The following is a 21,233-nucleotide window of genomic DNA, read 5'->3' on the forward strand; positions in this document are numbered from 1 at the left end:
CAGGGCATAGGTACCCCAGAGGCCACCCATAGGCTGAAGCATGTATTAAGCCGCCTATGGGATACCATTCAAACCATCTCTACAGGCTTGCCATTGCAGCCTGTGTATGCTGGTGCGAGCAACAGATATAGTTTCCCTGTCTCTAAGGTCACTGCACTTAAACCTATAAGTCACCTCTACGACAAGCCTTTGCAATCATAAGGACAGGGTGCTTGGTTCTAAGTGTGAGGTTGTCCCTGCATGAGTAGGACACCACTATGACCTACGGAGTCCATTCTCCAGAGTAGTAAGTGAGACAGCAATATGACATATAGAGGGGCACTGCCTCATTACACGGTGACCATCTCGAAACTGGCTGCAACGAATCCTATTATGTTTAGTATCAAACATGTTGTGCACTGTAAAGCTCTTTTTGAAGGCCCTGGGTGCTCCCAGTTGACCAGTCTTCCAGACCCTGACAGCAAGTCAGGGCTGGGCCGGCCAGAGACACGTTTCTGCCCTCCTACTACTTAGCCAAGCTTGGGCGGGGGAAGGCAGAACAATAAGTATCCTGTCACAGGGAGGTGTGACCACCTCCCAAACTGGATTTAGTGTATTCGGGCAGGGTGGGAGCCCTTGCCAGTGCCACATAGTCTGCATGCAGGGCACACTTGGTGCCCTCCATGCATAGTCCAGTTCAAACCAATTAAGGAAGCCGTTGACTTCCACTCTGGCACAAAACTGGACAAAGGACAGGGGTGTATCCTTCTTCTTGTCCAGTCCCTCCTTTGGGAAGGACCTTTGAGTCATCCCAACCCTTTCCTTAGGGTATTTAAGGGCATACCTGTGTGTGTGTCTGTAGATTTGTTGTGGGACAAGATTAATTTCTGACACCACTTCTTCTTTAATCGTCTGGGCACTCAGGACTTCGTTGGACTTCACTCTGGGCATCAAGGCTGGAACTAGGAAGACTCCTGCTGCTCCTGATCCCATCGCCCTGCTCGTCTGCTGCAACGTCTGTGCCTGTGCACCATACAGGAACCTTCCAAGGCCTGTGGGCTTCCAAGACACCTGAAAGAATCTTCCTTGAAGTGAAGTAGTCTCTTCCCTGCATCTGCAGGCACCGCAACTAAGCTAACCGGTCTGCTGATCCTGAGTTCCTATGGATTCCGAAAGGGCTCAGCTACACAGGTCATGGTTCTTCTAATCTCTCAAGGCCTGCGCTGTCCTCTCACCAAGTTTGAGGCCAGTATCCCTCGTCAGAGCCGCAGGAACCGAACTACTGTGTACCTCGTTAACTTGCAGTTGCAAAGGCTTGTTGGCTTCCTTCCATCAAGATCTTTGGGCTTCGGGTAGCCCCAACCTCAAGCATCTCCTGTTACCAAGATTTTCCTCCTCACCACATCTCTTGCATCGTGGGCTTGCATTTTTGATGAGCTGCTCGAGGTCCTCTTGCAACTCTAGTGCCTCTGGCCTGTGAGTCCTCTTGAGGGTCTTTTTCATATTCTTTGGGCTCCCCTTCATGCTCTGGCCTGCCCTGACTCCCTGCATGTGGTGAATCTCCTGGACCTTGCTAGTCCCAACATTGCACCTTTCTCCACTTCCACATTGGTTGCAGTTGCCAAGCCTTGTTGGTGCTCCCGACGGACACTACCCCTCAACTCTCAACATCCAACATCGGACAGCTCGTTTACGGCTCCTGGTCTTCCACGGTATTGCCTGGTCCACACAGCTGCAGCTCCAAGGTCACGTTAACTCTCCTGCAGTACTGACCTTGGTGGGCATTCGTCTTCCGTGCCTCTTGGTCATTTCCAAATGGCATAGACCCTGTTCCCTCTGCTTTCAGGTACTTCTCGACTTGAATACACCTTTGGGTTCCACCGGACACTTTCACCTTCTTCAGCAGCAGCATCTTTCTGAAGTCCTGCATTGGGATCAACTGCGGTTTCACACCTATGCACCCGGCTTCCCTGGGGCAGGTACCCTGGTTCCTAAGGTATCCACGGGTGAGGTGGCTCTTCAACCTTCTCTCTTCCACAGGGTTTCCTCAGGGTCTGCTGGGAAGTAAATTGCAACCGCGACTTACCCATTGACTTGTATTGATCACACGGTGGTGTTCCCACTTAGCACATGACCTCTGTGGGGCCCCTAGTTACTTACCTCGGATGGTTCCTTGGGACCCCAACAATTCTACGTCTTCTGGGCACAGTCTTGACTCGAGTCGTGGTTCCCATTCCACTAATTTAGTATATGGTTTGGTCCCCCCGGTGACCACTGTGTATTACGTGCTACTTGCCTGTTTCTATTGAAAAGTATTGTGTGCACTGTGTGTATCTCCGGCTAGGAGATACCTGTATGTGTTAGTGAGTGTTATATAATAAATACATATTTCTTTATAAATACACTGTGTGGTTCTTTTTCATTTAATCTTTATCAATAAGATTATACTCTGGTAAAACAAGCGGCTTTACACTCCTTATGGACTAAGCCTGAAGGCTGTTCTCCACAGCTACAACTTAGAGAGCTTTCTAAGGTTGTCTAAGATCACTAAAAACACCATAAGGGTCGTGTTGATTGGTGCAGGGTGCTGACTCACAGAAGTGTGCATCATATAATAAGCCAGCTTATCAGAAGGCTAAATGCAACAATGCAATAATGATTGATGTTGGGATTTGGTGTTTTGTTGTTCTAGTACCCAGAATATTTTGGATAGCACCAGCACCCTCCTCTTTTGGGATGTTGGTGTACATGATTCAATGTCCAGTCTGGCCAGCAGTGGTGGCTCCTCCAGTATGGCATCGTCCCACTCCCTTTAAGCAGTGCAAAGCAGAAACATAAAAAAATAATACATTTGCATTTTTATCTTTTTATGCTGCTTTCTGCTGCTTTGCAAGCTGGTGGGTTATAGGGGCTACTCTGCTCCTGGAGCAGGGCAGTTGAGGAGTGGTTTGCCCACTCCAAAGTGCGTAATTCGGGCTGCCTAAACATGCCCAGGATCCCATTCCCTGGTTGAGCATCGAACCAGGATCCTCAAAACCAATCACAACGCTGCATTGCAGTGTTGTGATTCGTCCGGTGGGCCTTCTTCCTGTTCCTCGATATGCACGAGGAGAGTAGAAACAGAGACGCGACTGATGCCAGCCACCACTGCTGGCCAGGCAAAAGTTTGATTGGTCCAAGGGTTGATTTGCAATCATATTTAAAAAATCCATACTATCCCTTAGATAGCAGCATGGAATGAGAACAAGCGTTCTGATAGGAAATTCTACATATTGTCCAATAAGTTCCTGTGGTTTAGAGACACGCCCAGACACAATAGGTCTATCAGATTGGGATTATGTGTTCTTGTGTAAGAAACATATATTATACGGGGTTCCTGTGCTTCTTTATATTCAGGTAAAGAAATTCATTATCATTATTCGTCTTCGCCCTAAGTGACGAGATTTAGAATTTATTTTTAAAGTTCCATATTGGGTTCTGCCCAAAGCTTACCGTAGTGGTATCGGTTAGTAAATTGTCTATGCACTTCACCTTAATAATCAAATAATTGTTTGACTTGAGAGCATGTAAGGCACGCCTCTCCTGAACTAAAATGTTGTACGCTGTAAAGGTATACCCCTGCTGTATTAGGGTAATGTCTCTGGGAACAATTTCTCAAAAGTGAAAACTTCAGTTTTCTCAAGTGAGAAAGTGGAAGTGGATCAGAGGCCAGTAATTTCTGTTTTCCATTTTTAGATTGCTACGGTGCCTGGAGAAAAGACATGTAACCTGGCCTTATGAAGGAAACAAATTAGTACTGTCTGGAGTTCCAGAAAACATTGTTCTGTTTTTTAAGCACAAATGACTGACTCTTAGTTAGTAACAGTATTTCATTTGATGATGGTGTATGTGCTGAAAAAATAATTATTGGGATAGTCTCAGATCCTACTGGTATACATGCAATGTCCAACTTTCCCTGATCTTCGGTGCAATCCATCCTATATAGGGGTTCACAGATACCCGTCTTTGGGGTGGACCCCATTGCTAGTATTTGTGACATATCTGTATGTCACCTGGAGTGTTACTGATCCATTTCTGACCTTTGCCTTTCCTGCATCTTTGTTGGCGTGGTCAGCCTTGTTCTAAAAAAAATGTGCAGGCCCCTAAGAATGGATGTACTGGTTCTCTCTGAGAATGTTATAAACCTTTGAGTTATGGTTGTATTTGCCCATGGGCAGTTCCTGTTATTTTGGGGATCATTCTTATGCCTATAAAAGGGTTCTGCAAGGTAAGGGTAAGTTTTCTCCAGTTTATAATTCTGGATCTCTTTCATAGCTTCATTTATTTTATTTTGTTGTTATATCCTATCGAATTAACTGATTGTTTTTCATTTATGTGAAATCTGGCCTTTGCATCGGTAATCAGCTTCAAGTCTTTTATGTGTCCTTTGAGGTCAGTTATTCTCTGTTAGATTTTCTTAAATATTCGAGTGCTATATCTATAACCAGAACCATACAGTGTTTTGAGCATATGTTGTGTATCTGGCTTATATTTCTTATCTTCAGTAAAAAACATGTAGAATATTCCCAAACTACAGGCCAAGATAGATGGTGTCAGACCTTAACTACTCTGGGCCTGATTTACATCTTGGAGGACGGGTTACTCCATCACAACCGTGGCGGATAGCCCGTCCACCAAAATATAAATCCCATAGGATGTAAAGGGATTTATATTTCAGTGGACGGGATTTCAGTAATTATTGTGATGGAATAACCCGTCAGCCAAGATCTAACTCAGGCCCTTTGTCATTATTGTTATCATCCGCTGAAGTTGAGTATACTCTTGTGTCATTTTTTAAGTTGGTCAGGAAAATATGTGGTAGGTTAGTGTAAGAGTGAGTGTTGTTAGTAAATAGAGAGGGACTCTTCAGAATATTTTGCATGTAATATTCTGAATAAGGCAGTGTGTAATCTGACATACTCAATGTGTTAGAAATATAGTGAGACTAATTAAGGGGAAAAAAAGGGGAAAACCACTGAGTAAGTGGTTAGTGCGTGGGAGGGGGACATTGCTGCTCTTTGACCCAGAAGGAGTAGGATAGAATAGTCTTGTACCTGTGGAATGTTACCCACAATGCCCGCTTTCAATACATACAACCCAACATCTTAGACAGGGCATACCTGACCCCAGCTAAACTTCACAAAATCTATCCCAACGCTTCATCAGAATGCCAGCACAGCCACATGCTGTGGTCACAGATGGACATGCTGCACATGTTCTGGAACTGCCCGATGGCCCGCAATCTTTGGTCGTGGGTCAGTCTTTGCCTATTTCTGATGTTACCCAAGGAGTGCATTCTAGAGGACAGAACAAGGTTGTCATACCATTGTTATCCACTGCTAGAGTCTTTTCTAAATTAGTACTGTCAATCTTGTGCAGTCTTTCAGCAGCTTCTTGCCAAGAAACTTTCCACACCTCATTGTATATCACATACAAGAAGTGTTTTTGGCATGGTTTTCAAGAACCTTACAAGAAGTCCTGTAGTCCCATGTCATCAGAAAGAAGGGACAAGTGTTGTCTCACCTAGGACAGTGTTGAGGATTTTAGCCAATCAAGTCACCACTTCCTAACACTGTAAGCGTTCACCACCCTGGAGTGTTCTGTCTACACGTAATGCAGGTCATGCCTGCTGATCTTGAAACCCTTGGTGTTACCCAGGAACCGGTTCTGAAATCCATTAGTATCTAATAGCCACTACTCATTGGTTCCTCCATGTGCTTTGTAAACTGCTGCCAGTTTTTCAAAACATAAACGTGGGAATAAGTGGTTTATTCAAATGCTTGATTTTAGCTAAAACAATACATTATGTTTGTTGACAGTTTTGTTCAAGAAAATCATTTGTTGGGGTATAAGGCATGTTATGAACAAAGCCTTGCTCCCTGAACCTGCCAATCCTTTGTCCCACAAATTGATTTACCATTGATATTGTCCCTTCAAAAGTCAAACACTTGTGTGGACAGCTGGGACAGAAAATAAGTTAAGTATATCAGTTTTGTGTTTGCCAGCATATTTTTCTTCGCAAGTGATGTTAAAGCTAATAATAATAAGACACTAGGTCTAATATATCATAAATAGAAAAGTAAACAAACTTCTGTGCAAATGTTTTTGAGCTACCCCCGGTCGTGTAGGGCAATGTTCACATTGTGTACAATTAAAAACAGTTCATAGAGTACTTACTTTATGCAAGAAATGATGACCATAACATTGAGAACAAAACTTTTCATCATATTTAGACTTGCCTTTCATCAGAATAAAAAACAGTAGAATGCTCAAGATCTTCTAGCATTTCGTGCACTGTATCAATATCCCAATCATCAGAGACAGTACTATGGGTGATGATATAATTAAGAGAAATACAGAACACACATGGTATTTGCAAACTTTCCTTAGGACCATACATGTCATACGATACCCTATCCCAAACAATCCCATCAGGAACGAACTGAAACAGCTAAAATGTTCACCAGGGAAAGGTCTCTTTGCACTTTGTGTAATGAAGAATGTGATGTTAGAACCAAGTCCACCGTTTGTGTAGCATAGAGTTCTGGGAGGTAGTGTCAATTCAAGACCAAGAACAGGACTGTCACAAACCCAATCCAAAGGACCAGTAAAAGTAATATAATTGTAATACAAAGGTGTAGCCATGGATGGACAAAGTATGTCTTTTACAGTCACAGATAGAAAACATGCATTCTCATCCAAAACAGTAGTGGTGGAGGTACTGGTGCATCAGATGAATCCAATGAAAAGTCATCAAAGTCGATGAAGTAGCCATTGGCAGTCCAATCTTTTTTTGGCAGTTCTGCTGGTTGTGTAAAACTGGGAGATGGCTTGATTTGTGATAAATTGACTTAAATGGCATTCGTGTCAGGATTCCAAATTGAAATCTTTGTTTCTGTACAAGCTGATTGTTTAGTGGTTTTTGTACTAACAGGTAGAAGGGATAATTAATTATTGGTTACTGCTATCTCCCATTAGAGAGAGGAGGCTTCATTAGTGTATAAAGCTTCCATTGGAACTTCCTGTATGGTAGTGAGAGGAGGTAGGTAACTATCCAGGAGCCCACGTGGCCTACTGTTGAGAATCGGCCACATAGTGTAGTTTGATCAAATAAATGGAGACTAATATCTTGTTTCATCAGCCAGCAAGAGGTGGAAGAAGCACCGTTCTGGTACCTTCAATGGCCCAAATTCTTTTTTGACCACTATTTTCTCCCTGGCCAGATCTTCAAACTTCAGGATCCAACCAGGAGCCGCTAGCATTTTCTTCACTTCTAAAGTGGTGGTGCATTTTACCTGGACATTGCTTTGTTCGTCCCAAAAACCATTCCGTTCCTGTAAAACAGCCACTGTGCTGAGCTGTCGAGTACTGGGAACCACATCTTAACCCCAAACTGGATCCCACAGGGAGTCCTACCACCCAGGGATATTCTAGGCAGATTGTTCAGTGCCCTCAGGACCCCATTTAGGTGATGGACCCAACTGTATCCTGAGCCTAGTACCCTAGCTGTTAAAGACTGCTTTAAGTCCCCTTTGTTTCTCTCATTTACCTTGGGAAGGTATGGGGAGCAATATTGCAGTGTCACACCCAAAATTCCCATGGCCTTTTTGAAAGCCCTGGAGGCGAATGCCGAACTCTGGTCACAATGGAATGTGCCAACTGCGTAAGTCCTGATAAAGACTCGCAGATCCTATGTAACAGTTCTGACGTCAGCCGACCGCTTTGGCCAGACCCAAAGGAATTAATAGAGAAGGTATCCACAGCTACCGAGATGTACATGTGAGCCCCATCTGACGGCATAGGGCTAAAATGGTCCAGGTAGAACACAAGCCAGAGGCTTGCTTGAAATCAGTAGAGGGGTCTGTGGTGGATGTGCACAGTGAAACCCTTTAGCTACTGGCAGATGTCGCATTTGAGAACAAAGTCTGTTTGTAAAGACCTGGCCACCAGTAGCATTGCTCCAATAATTAAATTGTAACAGCCACCCCTGCATGTAGAGATGCTAAACCCCCATGTGCAGCTAGAATTAAATCTAACCTGCAGTCTGAATTTGATAATACTCTATCCCCCACTCCAGGATGATGAGCAAATGGTATATTTTGTGCATCTAACTTGTAGGAGTACTTGAGCGGAAAGGCTTTTGGAAGGTGGGCGTCATTGTGTGAAGTGTTGACAGCCACCATGAAGTTTCCATCTAGCCTCATACTTGAGCGAATAATTGCAGCAACTGCAGCAGTTTGCACGGGTGCTTTTGCAGCAAAACACAGCTATGGAATTCCCTGCAACTTGTACGCTAACACACTGAATGTGTGTATTACATGAGTCCGTGGCAAGCTATCTTTCAGTTTTACCACCTGTTCGCAAAGCATCTCATGCTTTATTGTGCACCCTATTTAATCTCTGTATCCATTCTGGCTCCATTAGTGTAAATACTCATCATAGAACTGGACACAGAAATACGAATCACACATTATCAGTGTTGGGGAATCCGGGGTCCATATTCTCCAGTGCCAGAGTCAGAGCCCTAAGTTCAGCCAACTGTGAAGTGCAGTCATCAAGTGACTGCATGTAGGTTTTCTCAGGATGGAATTCTCCATCCTGCATACGCCCCTTTATGGCAGCACACACTGCTGGGTATTAGTGCTTTGTCCTTATGGCAGGCTGGGTAGAACCATCAGTTTATATGATGTAATCATATTGATCTAGAAACATTATTTTATTAGGCAGATTGCATATTGTTTATATTGCAGAAAGGCTTGTGTTTGTAGTGTAGAGTCAAATCTGTAATTTATATCTGACGCAGTGAGTGAGTTAGCACATTGTATCCATTTTGAATGTAATTCTGTAGAGTTCAGAACGCTTGCTCTTGTGACAGCCTCTAACGTCTGTACTGGAGTCATGACACTTATTTGTTTACCCTGAGCCAGTGCTCTCTCCCTCTTCATAGCAGTGTGCACCACTGTCAGTTTGCACTATTGGTGAAAACAGCATTTCAGCACTGGTGCATAAATGCAATGTATATGCAATCGTTACAGTGTCACCTTCATTGAATATAATGTAGGTATACCCTGATGGCACCACAATTACGCGGATCACCAGGTTTGTTGCATTAGTAAGTGTTTTGAAGCTAGCATGTCAGCTTGTACTGAACGTAATATGTGTGTATGTTCAGTGGTCTAGTGTGTGCCTGAGAAATCTGGACGAATCAGATTGTAGAACAGTTTAACCCCTTCTATATATATATATATGGTATATACTGCAGCAAAAACTGTACCCCAAGTGGAGCAGTCTTCACAAGGGGAGACAACCTTATCTGCAAGCACATTGTTAAAATTCTGTGTTTTTCCTGGGGTCCTGTATGGTGAAACACTGCTTTAAGCTGACTTGTTTTTTATGCAATCCAGAATGGATTCTCCTTTTGTTTGATGGGACCCTTACCCATGAAGGCATTTAGTGTTTGTGGGCTGAGGATGAAATTGAGCACTAATATGAGAACGGTGAAAATCATAAACAAGGATAAACAATTCCACCATTGTGTTAAAGCACTGTATATATGCTGGCATGTAAATACTGTGTATAGGTTAGGAAGCTACAGTGTGCTTCCTAACCTAGATGCCCAGAGGAGGTGATCCATCAAAATCCCCTTCTGGGTGATCTAACTTCCCATTACCCAAAGGTAAGTATATGCAGGTCCCCATCTTGGTCACCAGTTGAACTTCCCTCCTAGCAGAGGGAAAACAGGGGCCAACTAGGCTGAGACTCCAGCAACAGCGACCTTGCAGTGACAGCAAAGTGCTCCTTTTATTGGAGCATAGAAATGCATGTGTATTTGTACTACCAAAATATCAATGCTTCCATGCGAAGGCCTCAGCCAGGCTGTCATTGTTTATCCTCTTGTGATAGCTATGTTGCCTTACTGACAAATAACAAATAACAACATTTGCACAATGTATGTTTAGGCCTTGTACTAAATCTTCAAGGTGCAGTGATAGTGTACTTACAAAGTGAAATGTGAGCAATATGATTTCATACTGGAAGGCTAGCATGCTACTAAGTATTGGACATTGACAGGCAGCAACTCTAAAGTGGGGCAGGACCGAAGCCACGGCGCTCAGGCGAGAAGAGGCACATGGGCTGCAGACGCAGCCCTTAGTCACCGGCTGGGATGATCTACTAGCTTCCCACCAGGGACCACAGGACTGTTCCACCATCTCGGACTAAACAACCACATAATGCAGCAGCTCAACAGAGCTATTCCAGGAGTATAGACCTCCTTTTCCTCCTTGCCCTCTCTAATTCCCCTTCCCTGCATCGCTAGGGCATAAGTGGTGGCACACTTGAGGCCATGTGTTACAAGCCAACACATGATCCTCCATGTCCCAGGGGCAGTCTGCCTGCCACAAATGTACAATGCATGTTTTCCTTTTTTTGTCCATATTTAGATCGGCTCACAGTTAAACAGTTTGCTGAATTATTGTAAAATGTTCTTCCTAGTCACCACAAAAGTGTGTTCATGGATATGGGGCTTTTGTTGCATAGTTCCCGAAATGATTTTGTCAAAATATACAAATAGAATGATATGCCCACTGTACTACCTATAATAAAAATCCAATAAAGATGGTATCAAAAATAGTAAGTAGGTAGTGCGAGGAAACCTTACAATCACTCAATTGCAAAAATGGTGTATTATAGTACATACCATAGATACTTGGGGACTACTAGGGACTTGTGGTACCAATAATATTTCAAGGCACAGTGGTGTCTCTGTTAACAACGGCATTGTGACATAAACAATTGTTCAGACAAAATCTACATGGAATTTCAGTGGGGTGAGAAAACCGTGCATGGTGCTCAAACAATAGTGATACTTATGTGAAAAGTTTATATCTCAATGTATCACAAGTCAAAGTACAGATACAGCCTGCATTTCAAAAATTTATACCATAAGGACAGATCTGTATCATATCACAAAGGCGTTTCATTCTATTATAAATGGAGGATCATCATCAGGAAGTACATCTGTGAAAGCCAGAGAAGTTACTAACGGTATAAGGATACAAAAAACTAGAATAGGACATACATACATTAAAAAAATAAAAATTGACAGCAAAGTATGAGAAATAAACTCGTTTGAGAGATTGAGGGCAAATAGATGATTACATCATAACTTAGTTATAAAAGGTGTGATTGCAATTGCAGAATTACAGTTATATCCGAATGTACCATGATCACTAGATTGATGTCTTAAGAAGGATCTCGGGCTGTGCGTTAGTCTGGAGGAATCAGTCTTTACCATTTTTGTCTGCTAGATATAAGGACAATCCCTTCCAATAGCCACATTTCTGCCGACACTTAGCAGTGTCCAAACAGAAAGTGTTTTCCAGATGGAGCCCCAAGGAGGAAAAAGCCCCAGGGCAGAAAACCTTGAGGTAGTTGCAAGTCCCCAGGAAGGACCTAGGATCTTGACTTGTGAATTAAGGAAGGGACTTGAAGGTGGTGAAGGCAAGTCTGCAGGTCCGAGCAATCACAAGAAATGCAGAAAGCACTGGAGAAGGCAAGGATGATTCAGGAAGCAGAGAAAGAAGACTGACTAGCCATTAGAATCCTAAGAAGGTCTGGAGTGATCAAACATGACCGAACTGATAGATACCTTGCTACACAAAGAGCAGAAGGATTTCTCTTCCTTATCTAGTGAAACTAACAGGAAATGACTTCACAAAAATGGTAACATATTAGATTGGGAAGATCGCAATTGAAATGAAAGCTACCTTGGATTAGGCCTTATTTTGTCCCAAGAATCCTTCCTAGAGGATTCTGGGAAGAAGAAGAAGAAGGAGAAGGAGAAGGAAAGTGAAGAAGAAGAAAAGTAAAGAAGAAGAAGAAGAAAAGTAAAGAAGAAGAGGAGGCACTGAGGGCGGCTCTTAAGAGTAACCCCCAAGGAGAAGAATGGAGGAGCCAAGCACAGCACTGGCGGGAGCCAACACCGGGTGGGATGCCGTTAGCAGCGCAACATTATGCCCCGCTTATGAAGCTCAGAGTTTGTGTGGGAATTGTTTAAAAAGTTCTGGAATAGAAATGGAGCATGAACAGAAGTATCATCCCAAGAATTTTCAATAGGTGGATATTCCTTCCAATGAATCAAGAACTGTAGGTTCTTTCTAAAAATGTGAGAATTAAAGACTTCTTATACTTCAAATTCTGGCTTACTGTTCATTGAAATAGGGGAGGTATGGGAAAAAGACGTTTAAAAAGGATCCACATGTTATGATTTAAATTGGGAAGATTGAAGCACTGGGTGAACTCTAAATTCAGTGGCAATTTAACTTTAAAACCAACTGGATTAATGATTTGGATGATCTTAAAAGGCACAAAGAATCAAGGTATAAAATTGCTAAGGGAAAAACGTGAAGGCAGAAACATAGTAGATAAGCAAACCTTGTCCCCATTCTTGAAATCAGGAGGGAGATTATAATGGACATTAGTATAAGATTTCATCTGCTTCTTCGACTACTGAAGAAAAGAAATATTCTTATGCCTAATGGTGTGCAACTGTCAGACAGAACTAGCTGCAGCAGGAACCATGACAAACTTTGAGAGCCAAAGGGTAAAGTTCTAGGACACAGGCCAAAAAGACAGATGAAAGATGAAGCCTTCAGAGCTGTAGGAATGACTTACTTCAAGAAAACTGAACCTGGGGTAAAAAAGAAAGACATGTCACTTTTAGTAAAATTACAAAATAATCGAAGATACTGCTGAAGACCCTGATGAAGCCATTCAATCTGGCTTTTAGTCTGCAGTTGAAGGTCAGAGAACAAGGCTATCTAAAACTAAAGGGACTTCCAAAAGCGAGAGATATACTGGGGACTTCGGTATGATATAATGACCTGAGGTTACCCAGGTAAACTGAAAGCTTATAGCAAAATGTATTTATCCCAAAACCTTGGCAGAGGATAGCTTTTTCAGTGTGGTGAAATGAGCCATCTTAGAAAAGGAATCATCAGTAACCATGATGACTCTGTTCCCTCCAGACAGAAGCAAGGCTTTGATGAAATCAGTAGAAGTGGTATTCCAAGGTTCTGGTGAATCAGGCAAAGGTTGAAGAAGCCCACAAGAATGAGAGCAAATAGAGCCGGTGCTGATGTTTAGCTCAGTTCATCTTGAATGGATGGCCACCAAAAAGAGTGGAGTATGAGTTCCTGAGTCAATGTGATACCTCTGTGGCTGGCTACTGGAGAATCATGACACATCTTGAAAACATCTACTCTCACCTCTTTAGAATGTGTAAACAAAACCTTTCCCTTAAATTCAAGATCTCCTTTTTTACAGAGTAGTCTTTGTCAAGATTCCTACTCCCTCATGGATACCCTGGAAGACCTAGTCTGTATATTTTCAAGGAAAGATTGTGCAACCCCAACTATTCTCTGTGGAGAAACAATATTCGGACCAAATGTAGATGGAGACTCTGGGTATCTGTTCGAAATAGCATCAGCTAAAGTGTTCTTTGAGTCAGGAATATGTCTACTGAAAAATCAAACTAGTTGAAAAAATAAGACCAATGGGCTTGTCAACTAGTCCTACATTGTATATTCCTAAGGCATTGTAGATTACGGTGATCGGTTTTGGATTCAAAAGGTTCATGGGCTCCCATCATGAAAATGCCTACGCTTAGAGATGGTGATTATTATTTCTAAAAATTCTCTTTTAAGAATAGAATAATTTGTCTCTGAATCAGACAATTTGTGTTACAAATAAATAATGGGATGCTCTAACCCATTGTCTTCCTGAAACTGTAAAAGTGCAGCTCCTATGGCTTGATCAGAAGCATCTGTTTCGACAAAACATTTTTTCATAGGATCATGATGTTGTAGAACAGCAGCTTGAGTAAAGGCTAGTTTGAGTTTAGAAAATGTATCTTCGGTATGAGCATCCCATTGGAAACCTTGCCAGTGCACATCCTCTTTAATATGAGAGTGATAACACAGGTTAATTGAGCAAAGCCACCAATGAACTGCCAGTATAGGTTGTAAAACCTGAGAAAATGCTGGGTATCCTTAATATTAGAAGGGGTAGGCCAATCCAGTATAGCAGGAATTTTACGTTGATCCATAGAAATTCCAGTGTTATTCAAGCGGATGCCACAATATTCCATTTCTAGCTGGTCCAAATAACACTTTTATAGCTTACAGAAAAGATGGTTCTGACAGAGAGTGTTCAATACCTGACTGACATGTTGATGGTGTAAAGGAGGATCTCTCGAAAAATTAGATTGCTATCAAGGTGGGCCACCACAAATTGGTTTAACCTGTCAGCAAAGACGTTGTCCATGAAATGCTTGAACACAGCTGGAGCCTTTCTCAGCCCAAAGAGTATTGCCCTATATTCAAAGTGACCTGGAAGGGTTCTAAAGTTGTCTTCCATTTGTCTCCTTCTTTGATTCGGAGAAGGTAGTATGGTCTGGGAGGGTCTAATTTGGTGAAGATGTTTAAACCCCTGTGGACTCCAGAATATCCTTGAATAAAGTTAAGGGATATCTGTCTTTAATTGTAACTCAATTCAGTCATCTGAAGTTAATAAAGGGGCTCAATTCTGCTGACTTTTTTGAGGCAAAAAACATAGAAGCTCCAGCAGGCGAAGATGTACATTTTCCTCCTATGAGCCCAGCTCTCATCTACATATGAGTCACTAGGAGACTCCCCACCTTTCCATCAAGAACCTCTAAATAGACTGTCAAAAGGCAGAGTGAAACATGCAAGTTGCCAGACAATCCCATGAATTGGACTAGAGTTGCTTCCATCCTCAGAATTTCTAGATACAGCAGAGGAACTAACTTTCTACCATATCATCAGGCTGACTTGCTTGTTTTCCTTATTTCTAGCCTTCCACATATTCCTTAATAATAACAGCAGTTCCACAATATATCTCCCCGGGTTTGAACCAGTAGAAAACAGGGCTCAAATTGGATTTCGATGTCTTGTAATTAACCGATAAGCCGCTTGTATTTTGAATAGCAAACACAGGCTACAGATCAACTTTTTCTATTTATCTTTATCTGTTACTGGCAGCTCTTTCCTCTTTTTGTCCTGTTGCGCTGCTAGCGGTGTCCCACCCAGTACTGAATCCTGAGGTAATCTTGAGTGGGGAGAAGCACAGCCTTGAGGATGTGGCAGGCGCTTTGAGGAGGATGGCTGGCTGCCACATCATCTATTACCTTATGGCAGGCGGCACACTAGTGCTGTGCTTGGTTCCTTTATTCTGCTCCCTGAGGGATCACTGTTAAGAGAAGCCCTTGACTCCTCCATTCTTCTTCTTGTTTTTCTTCTTTTTTTGTCTTCTTCCCAGAATATAAAGATTTACATCCTGATTGTGATCCTCCATTTCTAATTGATCAAAACGCAGTCAAAATTGAATATGGGTCCACTGATATGTTATTTATTTGTTGTTTATTTGTGAATTGTGGACCGCATCTGCACCTTTGACTTGTGATGCATATATATCTCTACATTGCACATAAACATCATAATTGTTTAAGTGCTAAACAAAGTTTTTTCACCCTACTTAAATTCTATATAGGTTTTGTCTATTCTAATTTTTATTTAAAATGTTATCTCAATATATCACATTTATTTATCCCACAATGCTATTGTTAACATAGGGACCATTGTGCTTTGAAATAATATTGACACTATGATGAAGGCAGATATGTTTGCAGAATAAAAAATAACAATATTGATTTATTGAGAACAACATTTATGTATAGGTCCCAAATGTATAGGACTTGACAAAGATTTTCAGAAAATGTCATAGTGAACCAATTTCAGAAACACAAATTTACACCGTTTTAAAAAATGTAATTCTGTAGTTCAACAGCAGATCAATTCCATTAAGTGCCGGGATGATATATTGGCCTTTGCTGTTGTGGGGGGGAGGGGGGTGACTTTACCACTGATATCCATATGCAAGTTGCCCCCCTTTCATAAGTAACCTCTATAAACTCGAATTGCATTAATTCAAGATTATCAAATGATTCCATATGCAGATCCATCCCTGGACAATTCTTTCATCGGGATAACACTCAATTTCAGTATTCAAACTTATACTAGACCTCTCAGTCATGGTTATTTGCACCATGCACAGTGGAAACCAGAGGGGAGAGAGAGAGAAAAATAGGGCGAGATCAGACATGAAAGAGAGAGCAGAGAAGAGGGATAGAGAATGGATGGATGGAAGGAGAGAGAGGGTGGGAGGGAGTGGGGCTGGTTCAAGCATTTTTTGCCATGGCTGCCTTCGATTACCTGTCACGCCGTACCAGCTGCACAGCTGCCTTTCCATGTCGCCAACAGCAAGCAGGCATCGAACATCAACCTGATGAATACATTGGTAGATGTGCTTCTCTTTTGCATGTGATACATCCTTTAGATTATCCACTGATTTTGAAGACAATAAAAATGTAAGAACTACGACTGTGACTTTCTTTACCTTGAAAGTGTTCTGCTTAAACATTTGTCATCTTGCCCTTGAGCACTGCTGTAATTACCTTTGCCACAGTGCACAATCATTTGGGGGGGGGGGGGTGTATTCCATTTTAAAATGTTCAAGTCTTAAATTAAAGGGTTTCCCCATAGATTTAAGCCTAATGCCATCTTTTTGACTATTGCTAGAGTTGGCCTCTGTTTAAGAGTGCGGATCAATAAACAGGGCCAGGTCATTATTAAACTCTTTATTATATTATGTAACAGAAGCAGCGTTCAATGTATACAAGCTACAACTATGAAAAAAACAATTGTTAACCAGTAAATGTGCTTGTTTTCAGCTTGCACAAACGGCTAATGGATTTGCAGAACCAGCAATTAAAAGAGCTGAGCGACTGGCTGTCAAAAACTGAGGAAAGAACACATCGAATGGAAGCGGAACCACTAGGTCCTGATCTGGAGAATATTAAGCGACAAGTAGAAGAGCACAAGGTATCATATCAATCATGCCCATTTGTTTGCTTTTGCACTTTTGTGAGACACGAAAGGCCGTTATTCATGTTTTTCTTATGTAATTTGATTATTATAGATATTATAGTAATAAATGATCACATTAAAAGATAATTCATAGCAACCACAGTTTTAAGCATGGCACTGGGTATCAGATTCAATATGAAAACGCCATACATTTCTATGCAAGTTAAACATCTAAATAGTACAATTTCTCCAACTGACGATGCCACAGATATCAGTAGGTCTACTAATACGTGCAAACCTCTAAGAATGTAATGCCCTCTTCCTCTCTTATGTTCCTCAAAATATCATTACACTATTGCAATGTATGTTTAATATAAGGCTCTTGTCTATCCCGAACGCTGAATTTATTATAAATAATTCCAAGATAGTTTTAGTTTGACTGTTCAAATGGTAACTTACTCTTGTAGGTAATTTACATGTGTGGGTTTACAATTACACTTCTGATTAACTTTACAAAATTGGGTTATTCACAAACTTTGAGTGTAAAGCTACTCAAAAGCACTAACTTAGTGGTCTCCAACACCTGAAACAGGGAGTGGAGTCTAACTTACTATTGTAAGCTACTACTGCCAAAAAGAAACAGTAGTAAGTCCAACATCACACATGGCCAACCACTCAGACTGCGACAGCCTCCCATAGAAAAAAATAAAATAAAAAGAATTATGCATATATATATAACATATATATTGCTAAATCAAAATATTTTGCTGAAGTTTAACATTAAAAAATCCCAGCTAAAATCAAAAAATATTTCTAGCCATTAATAATCATTAAAAGTGTTGTTTTGAATTAATTAAAAGTTAATGCCATCTGAGGTTGTATTCATTTTTAAACTCTAAAAAGGTGGATAAAGTATTTAGTTATTAAATAACGTTTTTTTTAAAAATAATAATTTAATTTAAGATTATTCCCTAAATAGTTTTATTGTGAGCCCTTAGCTACAATAAAAACTGTGTGTTGCAGTACCAGTGGTTGACCATATGTGGTGCTGAATTTACTGCAGCTCTCAGCTGGAGTAATTTACTAATGTTTTAAGTCTTTTTGGCTGTGGTACCTTTAGAAGTGTAGTTTATAAAAAGCAACAGGCTTACTCATTTGTGGGTGGGTGAACCCCTACTCTAAATCCATCCTCATTTCTCCCTAATCCCCTCCTATTTAGTCATAAGTATTACCCATTTTCCAGCTACTCCCCTCTGTCACTCTAACAATCTATTTATCCATTTTTTAAGTTTGCTTCAAGGGACTTTAGCAACAGTCCCTCGGATCCAACCGTCCAGATATACAAACATTGTTTAACGTTAATTTATCAAAAATGATTTACACCAAACCACAACAAGCATAATATGTGGACCAAGATCTAGCTTCCCGACAAATTTGGTGTAATTCTGTTCATCAGTTTTTACAGTAGTGCTTCTTAAAAAAATCTATGAAAAAGGCATGGGGAACTTTGCTTTTGGGACCTCACATTTTTATGCAGGCACCACTTGATGAATCCCCCCAAAACTTTACAGGAAGGAGCTAAGGTGAATTTGCTTTTTTTGTAATGTTTCTTGAAGTTTTGTCAAATGTTGCCCAAGTTATGAGCAAACCAAAAAACGCCTTGACTATGGAAAAGCTGGCCATAACTATAACTACCCTGTATCTGCAGATAGTGTTTACCATTGAAAGTAAAAGTGTTGGATTTAAGGATCACTCTTGCAAACTTGGTAAGTATGTTGGTTGGTGGCTTTCTCACTTTTCATTTATTAAGAGCTTCAGATAATGCCATAAGACCATTCTCATGTGGAATGTTACTATATAACAATGTAGGATCAAATGTAGCCAGAAGATTAGTGAGTTTAATGAGCACTTGGATGGCTCCATCCTGTGCAAATATTTTCCTGGGCAAACTGGAGGACTATATACTTGCTACTTCTAGCATCAAACCACTTGCTTGGCTAAGATACATTGATGACTATTCATAATATGGAATGCAGAAAGTAGAAAACTGGAAGAATATGCAGCTTATATGAAGAGTATCCATCCTACCATTACATTTACCAGCAGAAAAACTAAGCAGAAGCATTATCTCCTTTTTCTGGATGTGCTACTCACCATTTATGAACAAAGATTTATAACATCTGTAACACACACCAACAGTACTTCATTTTTATTTAAACTGGACTTCGTGTCACCCACGCCACACCAAACTCAGATTCATTTAAAGCCAAACACTTAAAATAAGATGCATCTGCAGCAATGAGCACTCTTGTAAAGAACACTTACAGGAGCTTGCTAGATTATTTGAAATGAGGGGCTATTCTCTACATATCATAAAGCAACACATTGACAAGTCTTTGCAGTTGCCCAGGGAAGCAGTTATTTGGAATACCAACAGCAGAAACACAAGTGACAGAATCCCATTTGTGGTTGACTTTCACCCATCAGCTCCCAACTACAGAAACATAAAGCAAAAAACATTCCCTTATTATCCACTTGTGATAAATTGAAAAACTTTTTTCCAAAAGCACCAGTTATTGCTTAAAGCAGAGCTCCCAATTTATGATCTCTTATTGTGAGAGCTGAACTCAAGCAAGCTGCAATAAATCCAGGGGTTCATTACTCTGATTCTAATAGGTGCCTCAGATGTGAATTCCTTCCACAAATTAGCAATAATTAATAAGGAACTTGACCAGCGGTAGCCAATCATTTTAACCTTGTGGACCATTTGCTATTAGAGTTGAAGATTTTGCCTGTGGAATATGTCTTAAATGAAGAACTACTGTATTCCAGAGAAAACTTCTGGATGTACCGTTTAAAATCATTGCATATAGATTGTCTGAAAATCACAGACAATGTCACCTGATTACAGAATACCTCAAGAGATCTCAGGACTGCATTGATTCTACATTCCAAATGGAATCTTCCCTTATGATGCTTTTTTTAAATCCAGCATTGTCAGCTGTGCAGCCACTGAGCAAACACACTTGTACTACCTGAGAAAGGCATCAGCCTAAACGTTGTAGTGGAAATATGTTTTTGTTCTTTGATTAGTCTATTAATTTGAATAACTTATTTCTCTCCTTCTCTGTACATATTATCTAGTGGCGAACGTCACTGGGTAGTTCTAATTAGGTCTGCTATTCCATAAGAAAAGCATTTTTGTGTTAATTTTTTATTGGCTTTTTTAAGAAACGAAAGGGAAAAAAAAACATGCAATAACCAATGAGTATAAATGCATTCGTAATATCCCAGTATCAATTCCAAAATTGAGGATACATTATGTTTTTTTTCCAATCTTGCACGTGCACACTTATGTAATCATTACTATACTGACCAACTAGCAGTCATTCACGTTATGTACTTTAGCCTCTCTTACTTCCTATACAATGGTTGTTGCATTACAGGCTTCTGAAGGTCGCTATACAGATATTTGTTGCTGCTAAATCTGGGGGATGGGGCTTCCCACTCTTCCAGCGTCTCCGAGTTTGTAAGTAGATATGTGCGCAAAGGGTCTCAGATTTCTCTAGGCCTAGAGGACGCAGGGAGTAGTTCTGCATATATTAGCATCTGTTCCTGCCAGAAAAGGAGATCACGGACCCATTCCTTAAATTTAGGTGCTCGTCCTCTGCCCCATCAACATGCCACCCTCTGCTTAGCCAAGTGTAGCCCAAGTGCCACATATCTCTGATACGCTGTGGGTATGTCTGCCGTGTAGCCTAAAAGCGCCACTACGGGTGTGTGTGTTAGTGTTGTAGAAGTCATCTGGCCAACCGGCTCGAAGACTTATCCCCAGAAGAGCTGAACTTCCGTACATTTCCAGGCCGGGTGCAGGAAACCTGCTGCTTCCCGTCCACATCTATCGCAGGCGTCGCTATTTCTTAATTTAAACTTGAAGAGTTTGATGGGGTGTAATATTGTCTCTGAAGGTTTTTTAAATGTATAATTCACGACCCGCTGCTGCCTTACAGTTTACTTGTCTGTTGGCAGCAATAGGCACATTTCTCTTCCTCTAGGGGTTCCTGCTCCCATTTCTCCCTAGCAGTCTCTGCATGTGTCGGCATTGCCGTCTGCGTAGCATGGTAAATTAAAGATACTGCGTGAGTATGGCTTGTGTTCTGTGGGGTCACTGTACGGGGCTCTGCTGGGAAGTCTGGAGTGGCAGACCTCATGCTCTGCCTCAGTCTGATGTACATGAAGAGATTCATCACTCCAGGGTCTGTGTCTGTA

At 41.2% G+C, this 21,233-nt stretch overlaps 1 protein-coding gene across 14 annotated transcripts in view; it reads left to right on the plus strand.

The window, feature by feature from the left end:
* DMD (dystrophin) overlaps positions 1-21,233 on the plus strand; it is a 7,596,173-nt gene that overhangs the window by 2,049,971 nt on the left and 5,524,969 nt on the right. For all 14 annotated transcript variants that reach the window (XM_085622447.1, XM_085622454.1, XM_085622449.1 and 11 more), the window contains one exon: positions 16,829-16,979. In XM_085622447.1, the coding sequence (XP_085478573.1) occupies positions 16,829-16,979 (151 nt within the window). The remainder of the gene's footprint in view (positions 1-16,828; positions 16,980-21,233) is intronic.

This window comes from Triturus cristatus, chromosome 8, assembly GCF_964204655.1.
Source record: "Triturus cristatus chromosome 8, aTriCri1.1, whole genome shotgun sequence".
Classification (NCBI taxonomy): Eukaryota; Metazoa; Chordata; class Amphibia; order Caudata; family Salamandridae; genus Triturus; species Triturus cristatus.